At 34.2% G+C, this 10,732-nt stretch overlaps 1 protein-coding gene across 1 annotated transcript; it reads right to left on the minus strand.

The window, feature by feature from the left end:
* Positions 1–298: 298 nt before the first annotated feature.
* Positions 299–8,366, minus strand: LOC137814341 (pleiotropic drug resistance protein 1). The gene is made up of 25 exons (XM_068617028.2): positions 8,295–8,366; positions 7,646–8,227; positions 7,411–7,531; positions 7,216–7,304; positions 7,043–7,127; positions 6,778–6,937; positions 6,586–6,662; positions 5,913–5,966; positions 5,733–5,823; positions 5,325–5,626; positions 4,944–5,225; positions 4,540–4,856; positions 4,270–4,430; positions 4,080–4,183; positions 3,843–3,999; positions 3,659–3,763; positions 3,425–3,558; positions 3,016–3,348; positions 2,435–2,725; positions 2,271–2,354; positions 2,033–2,166; positions 1,645–1,872; positions 1,385–1,556; positions 742–996; positions 299–634 (listed from the first exon to the last, which is right to left on the minus strand). Exons 2-25 carry the CDS (start codon positions 7,951–7,953, stop codon positions 368–370), a joined length of 4,311 nt encoding a protein of 1,436 aa, XP_068473129.1. The 5' UTR covers positions 7,954–8,227; positions 8,295–8,366; the 3' UTR covers positions 299–367.
* Positions 8,367–10,732: the final 2,366 nt, after the last annotated feature.

Genomic DNA, 10,732 nt, shown 5'->3' on the forward strand with positions numbered 1-10,732 from the left:
ACATAGAGGAAATTGTTTCATCATGGTTGGTGAGAGATGAAAGGCACAACTCGTGGTCGATAGGAGCTTAGACCGAAAGAAAGGAAAGATGGATCATAACAACAACTTTACTGTGATATTAATGAAGTTTTTTTTTTTCTTTTTCATTTTTGTTAGTTCATTTTAAGAGTGAATATTCCTCTCTTTCGTCCTTTTCGGAATCAACTCTGATTTCTAGGAAACTATTTCAACAATTAAGAGATGCCAAATTCATAATCGGACTATGATATACTTAATTGATAAATAGAAAAATATATTAGTCAGTATGAAGATATTTTCTTACAAATGTTACGTTGAACATTTCCGTACGAAATACTTGAATGGTTTTCTAACGCCGCTGAAAATTAAACATTTTCACGGATATAGCAAAGACCAATGCAAAAACTACTGTGAATGCAACCATCACAGCTGCAACCACTCCAAGAAAATCAGGCTTGAAACCAAAGTAACTTCTCACAAAGCCTTCTACTGTTGTTGTCCCATCACTGGATTCAATGCTTTGCTTTATATCTCCATACTGTGAAGCCACCAAACCATACAAACTCCAAGAAATTGGATTTGCCCAACTGTACCACCTCCACCATACTGGGATCCTCTGGTAGACCATGCCAAAAAGGAATATTTCTCATAAATTTGCTACCTTCTATGCTTGGAGAGTATCAATCTATTGTGCAATAAATATGAAAGGAAGATGAAACTTACAGGCCGTGGGATTATGAATCCTGAGAAGATATTCCACACTGCATAAAATCCTGAAGAAACTATAGTGGAGATGTGTTGGTTAGGGGTCAATGCCACTGCCATCATTCCATAGTAGGTGAAGTACAGGAAGGTAAAGAACATGAAGAATAGGCACCACAAAAATTTAGCCACAGTCCACTCATAACCAATCATTGCATAAATTATAATACTATAGACTACAGCTTGTCCAAGTACATACGGCAGCTCAATCAGAACCTGCAACAGAAATATCAGAAATATAGATAAGAAAGAAGGAATGTAGAGGTAAATAGAAGTAATAATTTCAAATTCTGGTGATAATCACCTTAATTACTAATACAAACAAGATATCAATTATGGATTTGACTCTAAAGGAGTTACTTTCTTTAGAGTTTAGAGGTTGAAGTAACTAATCCTGGTTTTTGACGGAAAACTTAATGAATAAATTTCCAAGACATTCATGATTTTTATGCATGTATACATAATATTAACAGTTAGCTTTTAATCAGTGATTGAGATCACTTATTTTTCCTTTATTTTCTATATTAAGTGTTGTGAACATTATGATTTAGGATCAAATAACACTCAAATAAAAGACATATATTTAGAAAGTGGAATTGCTTGCCTGGGCAAAAGCATATGGAAAAGCTGAATACATTCCAGCTGCTCTCTCCCTGTAAAAGACTGTCCGCTCAACAGCAACTACTGGCTGCACTGCACCAGAATTCTTCATACTAAGAAGGAGAACAGAAGCATACATGGAGCCCATGACATTGAAAAGATCTTGTTGCTTTTCACTGCAATAATTGATGGGGAAGTTTTATGTTTGATGAAATAGTTGCAACAAAACAAATGAGAATGTCAAAGTTTCTTGTTTGATCTTACATTTTGGAGCCAAGGTTCCAAAACATGCTTCCAAGCAAAACAGCTACAATAGTGGAGAATAGAAATCTTAGAGCAGTGTATTGAGAATTGCGCCAGTAAGACCAATGTTGTTTCCACAAGCAAGCCATGCATTGGGTGAAGAAGGAAGTTGAGCACTTTGAAGGAAAATAAAGGTCTTTCGAACCCAGAGATGGAGTACTTAATTCTTTAACAAGTGCTTTAGTTCTCCTAAGATAAATGACAAAGACCATATATCAACAACCACTCTACTTCTGAACTGAAAATAATTCTAATAATAAAAAAACATATTGGCCTTTTAGACCTTAAGTGCTCTCTATCTTACTACTTTCGAGTCTATATTTTTATTACACTATACAACTGTAAATACCTGTATAACTCCGAATTTTTATACACCTCGGCAAAATCAATCCCCAAATCCTTTTCTTTTGCTGAACTTGTGACTTCCAACATCCATGTTGCTGGATTATAGCCATCTTTAATCTTACCGATACCTTGGATTTCCTTCATAATAAAAGCGTGACATGAGTGAAACTTTTGCATGAAGATTGATTTGAAGCAAAACATGAGTTCAGTATTCCTCATTTTCATAGCATTTATATTTTCACCTCAAAGTAACTAATTAAATTGGAAGAACGACGTCCAAGTGGCCCCGCATATATCTCTTGCCCCCCTTGCTTCATTAGAAAAATCTGCATTTTGTAGTGACAAAAGGTTAGAAACTTGGTTACGGAAAGCAGAATAAACTTGGTACACTTATTTTGTTTTTCACCTCATCAAATGATTCAAATATGTCTATGCTAGGCTGATGGATGGTACAAACAACTGTTCTTCCAGTGTCTACCGTGTTCCTAACCGTTCTCATGACAATAGCAGCTGCTCTTGCATCTAGCCCAGAAGTTGGCTCATCCATGAATATTATGGAAGGATTTGCTACAAGTTCAACTGCAATTGTCAACCTTTTACGTTGCTCTATTGAGAGACCATTAACACCTGGCAATCCCACTAATGCATGCCTTAGTGGTTTCAATTCCACAAGTTCCATGACTTCCTCAATGAACATCTGCAATCATATATCAGCGTCAAACATCCAAGTGATTTTTTTATTGTTTAACACTAATAATATTGTTTCCTTTGTTACTTATGACTTAATTCCAATCATGAATGGTAATTGATTCTAGTTTTGGCGCTTACAAATTACTGTGAAAATGTGCTTGCAAACTCGACAAATGCAGTATTGCTGAAATGCTTACTTCATGGCAACCTCAAGTTTTCAAACTAGTTGGCAGCCTTTGTTAAACTACAATGAATTAGCATGAATGAGTGTCAAAGACATAAAATTTAGATACCAACCTTTCTGGTTTCAGCATTGATGTCTGGGAACAATCTGAGCCATGCTGAATAAAGCAAGGATTCATACACAGTAACATGAGGAGAGTGGATGTCGTTTTGCTCACAGTATCCTGAAATTCTTGCAAATGTTTCTTGCTTCTTCTGATACCCAGAGATTGTGATGTTCCCTACAACATATCCTGAAGTTTTTCTACCGGCAAGTACATCCATCAGAGTTGTTTTGCCTGCTCCAGTGACACCCATTAGAGCAGTGAGAACACCTGGCCTGAAGAATCCACTGACACCCTTCAAAAGAACCAATTTATTCTCAACAACTCCTTGGTTTCTTATTTCCTGCAAGTATTTGATAACATTTAATTCACAATATAAGCATGTGTTTTCAAATGGTTTAATTTTGTTTCTACATTACCTGTGGCATGTCCACAGCATATGTTACTTCATCAAAGGTGATAGAATGTGGTTCAAAAGGAAGAACCATTCCTCTGTAGCCAGTGGTAAAAGAATGAGAAGATGTATTTCCACATATACTTCCATCATTTCTCACTATGAAGTAGTTCCAGCGTTATCCATTAGACGTAATGTGAATTGAAAATATTACAAACCTAGAGTTGACTAAGTTATCTGTCGTTAAGAGAAGAGGTACCTTTAATTGAGTGATCAGTGAAGTTATCTTTTTTGTATCTCATACCACCATTTTTTTCATTGTTTTCAGGTTCTTCGGCTATAAATGCATGTTGCTTCCCAGGTGCTGCAAAATCAATTTTAACAAATTAATAGATAGATTTACCTTATATGGTTTATTGAATATTTAAGCTGAAAACCCTCACTGCTCAAATACGTAAGAGCAAGGATGTAGCCAAAGTTGAAAAGTAATGTATATCCAATCAAAACCACAACGCCTATCCAAAACCAATATGATTGGATGAAGAATCCCCGTGATTTCAAAACTTCGACTCCAAGAGGCTCCGAAGAGTTAGGTAGAACCTATCATAAAAAATATGTTTTAAATATCATAATATTTATATAATAAAGAAGACATACAGGTATATATTATTTAAACTTACATGTCTCCATCTCTCCGCAAGGAACTCGTTATTTACCATAGCATTCTGTCCATACATCATAGGTGATATCCAGAAGCTCCATAACCACCACTTTTTTATGTTGTCTGGAACCATAAAGAGGACAACAATGCATTGTTAGTGTAGAACATAATGGAAAGCATGGGAGTGGTCTATTTTGTATCCATGGTACCTTTTGATAGGATAAAACCACTCGTACCAAAAAGGAAGGTCACTGTAAATGACCCAAGTGCTAAAGCTGCATCCAATTCCCTCCCAACTCCTGCAAGAAATCGGAATAATGCGGAAGCCATCTGGTTCACCACTAAAAGAACAAGGTATTGTCTAAAAAATCTGCATTATGGAAACATAAAATGAATGTTATTTTTTATTTTCAGGGTTCAAGTAGAAAATGAGACTAGAAAGATCAACGAGCATGTGTAAACACAAAGTTGTCTTTTACCTTCCAATATTTGGATCAAATCCAATGACATAATAGGTTAGGAATAGCCAGACGGCAACTTCTACAAAACTCATAGGGATTTTTAGAATCCATGCAGGCAGAGCATATGCCCATGAAGGAAAAAACAGATTATCCCTTTGCTTGTAGAAAACAGGAAGCTTTAAAACGACCATGGGAAGTTCAGCAAGTCCATTGAACATAATCACAACAAGGCCAAAGAACAGTGCACCGACATATATCCCGCCATCAGTCACAGAGTCTCTGTGCATCTCAGTTCGGAGGAAGATGGTCATGGCAATAAATGCCATTACAGCAAGCTAAATGGAGGGAGAAGCTACGAGTAAGACAATAATAGCATTATATGACACGACAATTAAATGAACCATTCTAATTTCCAAACCTACTTGGCTCAACCGGAAGGTGTGAACAAATGAATTGCGCTTCATAAGTAAATATTCTCTAGATAAGCAAGCTTTTAACAGTTCCCATTTCCCCACTCCAAACTTTTTGGTTGTCAAAGCAGCTGGGTGACTCTTAGACTTGTCAAATTCACTATCAAGTTCTTCTCGAAGGCTTCTCCCAACATGAAATGACTTGAGTGCCTCTGAGAATTCTTTAGCTCTGACAAATCTATAAGGTTGATCTTTATGTGCCCAGTACTGTTCCTGGTCTTTCCTTGATGTTACCTGTAGCATAATAATCAATGATCAAAATTAAATTTATAAAACTCTCTTATACCGGTGTAGACAGATTACATTTTTCAGACAATACACAAGGACACTTACTTCTTGCAAAAAGTCTGCCACACCTTTTCTCTCGGGACATTGAAAACCCATTGATTCGAAAAATTTAAGCACATATTCACGGGGACCTTCGTACACTATATGACTATCAGAGGGTAGAATAATGTCATCAAAAAGATTGTAAGTCTCCGGCGCTGGCTGCAGGAGTGAGATGACTGTGGTTCCTTTGAGAATGTGAACACAATGCTTGAGTGAATTCACAATTTGGAAGGTTGTTGAGCTATCCAAACCAGTAGATATTTCATCCATGAATAGAGTTTTAGCTGGTCCAACCAGCATCTCTCCTGCATTAATAAGTTTATAATGATTAAACTTCTCACATACATTCATTTAATTGAGTGATGTAACGTAGTAGACTTCGGGATTGAAAGAAAACAAGTTTTGTTTTACCTGTTGAAAGGCGTTTCTTTTGTCCACCAGAGATTCCCCTTAGCATTGTATTTCCTACAACGGTATCAGCACATGTCTCCAGTCCTAAAATCTGCAAATACAAGTTAGACATTAAAAGAAAATATTGTAATGAGTGGATCACGATGATTGGAGAAGCGTTAGAAAGAAGGGATTTTATACCCTTAGGACGTAATCTGTTATCAAATTTGCTTTCTGGCCTTCAGTTGCTACAGCCTGAGTATTAAGAGTCAAAAGCACAATCAGTTAATATCTATATGGAAAAAGAAAAAACTGATGATTCACCTATAACTGATTGAGAAGGCAACTCTTAGAGTTGGTGCCCCTAATTTTTGGCCTGGCCAAAAATCTTGGAGGTGCTACCAATTTCGTGATGAAATAATTTTGAGAACTTTTTTTAGTATGCTCTTGTGCTAGGATCTTTATATGCAATAATATAATCAATTTTCAATATAGTGAACTGTTTGTCCTCTGCCCATAATTTATTTCCTGTGAAGAGTTTTCTAAGTTAAATCTGTGTTTATTCTTTTCTACTTTCTTTATTCACATTATTTGTAATTGTAACTGAAATTATTAGCTACTTCTTTGTTGTGCTTTTCGTATATCAAATTTATCACTTATGTTTTCTTCAAAAGAACCCTTCTGGACGACAAATTTTGCAATTAATAGCAAGAAGTTGAAGAGGAGAGGAATGTCCAAAATTGAACAGGGTATTATAGTAGCATTGCTAAGCTGTCATACTTCTTTGTCTTTGGCTTGAATGGCTATCAGTAATCAACAATATAAAAAAGGCTAAGAGATAAAAGTCAAATGGGAAAAACACATTCTTTGTTACCTTCATGTAGACATCAATATCTGGATCAGGCATGATATTTGCCTCTTTTTCTCTTCTCGACAATTCTGCAAGTAAATCTGCATAAAGCCAAAATTTATACACATAATCAAAACTTAAATTCCACGTATAATGTTAGCATGTGTTTTGAACATTGAACATGAACAAAAGTCATTATTCGTGCTGCAGATTAACCATAACGAGGTCCAACTCCTTGGACTCTTGCAGAGAAGGCCAGGGTTTCTCTGACAGTCAACTCTGCAATATGAAGATCATTTTGATTGACATATGCTGCAGTTCTTTGGGGTACAAACTCATCCATCGCATGACCATTATAAGTCACCTTTCCAGAAAACTGATCAAGAAACACTATATCACCTAGAGATCCAAGATTAAAAAAAATAGAGAAAAAACATGAAATATCTTTATAAAAAAAAATTATTTTCTTGGATGCCCCAACCTTTAACTTTGGATCAAGTCTTGCTGCCAAGGCCAACAATAGTGTGGTTTTTCCAGAACTTGGAGGGCCCAAAAGTAATGTCATTCTGAACAGTAGGAAATGGAAACATTATATTGGTTCCGAAGGTGCTGGTTAATTACCACCTTATATATATAGAACACCACTTTCATTACCTGCCAGGCTTTATTATTCCACTGACATCCCGGAGAATATGTATATGTTGTTTTCTACTTTGTAGAATATGAAGAGAGTTCAACAAACCCTTTTAACGAAAATAAGTGAAACCAAATATTGAACAAAGTTAGAACTCCTTCTGTAAGGTCAAGGTGCATATTCTACTAAATATGAAAGCTGGTACCAATACTCACCTCTACAATATTAACCATGAAGTTAGCGAAAGTAGGCAAAGCTCTAGTTCCTACACTAGCTTCTGCTTCGACATTCAAGTTCTCAAACCGAACCTCTATTGTCGGAAGATCAATTCCAACTCTGATATCATCCAATCCAAGGAAGCAAGATAGGAGTAGGAGAAGCCATCCATGAGTGCATTTCGATCAAAGACAACTTCATTAGAATCAGAACAAAAGAGAATGGGAGTCTTACCTATCAATTCGTTCCCTTAACTTGAGCAAAAACTTCTCATTGTCCTCTTCAGCAGTTCTGATCAGTCTTTCAAGTAAAGCTCTCCTTTCTTGCAACCCAAGTTTGTGCACATCAATCTCATTCACTTCCCCTTCGGATGAAGTGAACAAAGCTTTCCTCATACGCGAAACGGTGGGAAGTTTCTGAATGGCAGCCCATTTGAGAGCCTCTTCATCATCCTCTTTGTGCAATGAGTTTGAGAAGATATCCTTATCACTGTCCCTGCAAATGGATGAACTACCATTCCTGAAACTACCCCCACCCTCCATTCAACCGGACAAAATAACAAAACAAATAGAACTTTAAACCCTACTGTAGCCACCGCTAAAATCTTGTTACTGTTTCGCAGAAACAAAAAGCATTCTCAGTTTGTTTTGCCGATGTTTTCATGTGGTTGAAAGGATCCAATTATTTTCCCAGAATGGGACATGCAGGAAAAAGGAACTAAGAACATGCAGTTTTAGCAGAGTTAAATATGGTGGGAGGGTTTTGAAGTGGCAACATATGCATATCTGCGCACATAAGTGTAGCCACCACCTTCACCTGCTGAAGATGCAATAGTATGTTATTACTTTGCACGAGCCAAATATTGTATAAAAAAAAGGATTACCTGTGAGACATACGGGTAGTGGAAAGCCTATATTTTTGCTAGATATGTATCAAAATTGAGATGATTGACTTTTTTTTATTGAAGAGAAAGATTATATAAATAAAGAAGTATTTGAGGTGCTTCCCACTCATAAAGAAAGAAAGAAAAAATAGAATAAAGAATTGATTAGAAGTAGTGTGATCCCTACTCTCTCTTTTCCCATAAAACACTGCACTCAACACAGTACATGTCCCTTTCCATGAAAGCCCATGTTCAGATTAGTCTATATATTTTTAGTATATTTCTTGTTAACCTTACTTATCAATAAATATATTTTTATTTTTCAATTTGTAACGTAAGTAGTAGTATATTTTTTTTTTCTGTGCAAGAAAGACTGATTTTTTTTTATGGATGGACAACTGATACTTATCATATTTATGTTTAATAAATAGTATTTTTTATGGGCAGTAGAACCATACTTTTTCTTTTTATGTGAAAACTGATATGGCAGCAACAGCTTTTGGAGTGAGTAGTAAGAACTTTTGCCCTTCTCAGCTCTTGTGAATGGAACAAACACAGTTGGAAGGATATTTGGTCCTACACTTGATAGAGGACACTTACAAAAGAAAAAAAAATACACTACTCACAGATTTCGTTTTTCTAAAATCTTGGGATCACACTTCCGAATAATCAACTCTCAGCTCTTGGATTATTGTTTTTGTTCACTAAAATGGGTTGAGTTGTTTTGGAAATTAATAAAGTATTTTTCTTTCTAATATTTATTGAAATGGTGTTAGTAGGAGTGAAAGCCAACTTTTGTTTAATTTTCTACTTTTTTTATTTTACAACTTGTCAATTTTATTTTGGTTGAAATGAGTCAAATTTTGGTAAAAGAAGTTATGGATTGTTTAATGCTAGCTTAATCCACGCTCCTTGTCTAGTTTCTAGTTTCCAAATTTCAACCCATAATTTATTGTATTTCATTAAAGTATAAATGAAAATATAAATGCATTTTATGTCTTAAAACCATATAGCGGAAAACCTCTATTTTAGCTAGATATGTACCAAAATTGAGTTAACCTTACTTATTATAGATATATATTTATGTTTTTCAATTTGTAACCTAAAGATAGTTTTTTTTTCTGTGCAATAAAGGCTACATTTATGGATGGACCGCATAATTGCGTTAATTCTGCTGATAAAAAAAATGCTTCCAAGGGCATAATCAACTCTCAAGGGCATATTACTATATCTCAAGGGTACTGGAGAACAAGATTGCTACTAAGATTAATTTGACAAAACATGAGATTTTGGTGGATATTACTGTATGTTGCTTTTGTAAGGAGAAAGAGGAAACCACAAGTCATTTGTTCATTGAATGTAGAGTTGCTTGGTTAATATGGAATTTATGCTATGATTGGGTAGGGGTGAAGTTGGCTGATCCTCTTGAGCCCGCTTCACATTTCTTGCATTTTAACTTGATTGACGCTCCTGCTACTGTCAACTTAGCTTTTAGAAATATTTGGATTGCTTTTATTAGTGAAATTTGGAATCATAGGAATAAGCATATTTTCAAGGAAGGAGTGATTGATCATTCTGAAATCTTCTTTTTAGTTCAATTGAAGGTATATATGGTCTTGGGTTACTTCAAAAGTTCTTTTTGCTTGTTTTTCCTTTTCTTATTATTATCTTGATCCTCTAGTCTATATGTTTTCAATTAAAAACAAGTGATGACTGGTTGGTTGGGTTGGTTTTCCTTCTATAGTTTTGTGAGGGACAATTGTTCAGTTTTAGATTGATGTGGACTTTTGTCCAAAATGTATAAGGGTTGAACCACTCTTGAAGTGGTTCATATTTATTTATTTATTTATTTTTCTTGTTGATAAAAATAAACTAGATTCTACATATCATTTTTTATATGGGTTGGGGTCTTTTAACTATTATGCCATTTAATTTAATTATTATTTATTGATAAAAAAATATATTAAAGATGTATATTATGAAATTATTAAATAAAACTAATTTTAGAGAAAAAAAATAATTAGTCACGATATTGATTAAATTAGATAATTATTTGAGACAATAAATAATTAATATAAATTAATTTTTACTATTAATAAAATTTATAAACTAATTTCTAAATTGGTATTTAATTAGTTACTAAGGTTTTAACTATCAATTACTTTATATTTTAAAGTTGGTAGCTACTTAAATATCAATTTAGAAACTAATTCATAAATTTTATTAATAATAGAAACTATTTTAGATATCAATAATTTTTTATTTTAAAATAATATTTAATTTAGTCAATATAATGACTAATTATTTTTTGTCTCTAAAATTTGTTTATATTTCATGATTTTCTTGTAGTGATATATATAATTATTATTATTATTATATATATTTAATTTGGGGTGTAATCTTTATTTATTTATAGTTTTATAAAAAAACTTACAAAA

The sequence above is a fragment of the Phaseolus vulgaris genome, chromosome 1, assembly GCF_051622355.1.
Source record: "Phaseolus vulgaris cultivar YP4 chromosome 1, ASM5162235v1, whole genome shotgun sequence".
Taxonomy (NCBI): Eukaryota; Viridiplantae; Streptophyta; class Magnoliopsida; order Fabales; family Fabaceae; genus Phaseolus; species Phaseolus vulgaris.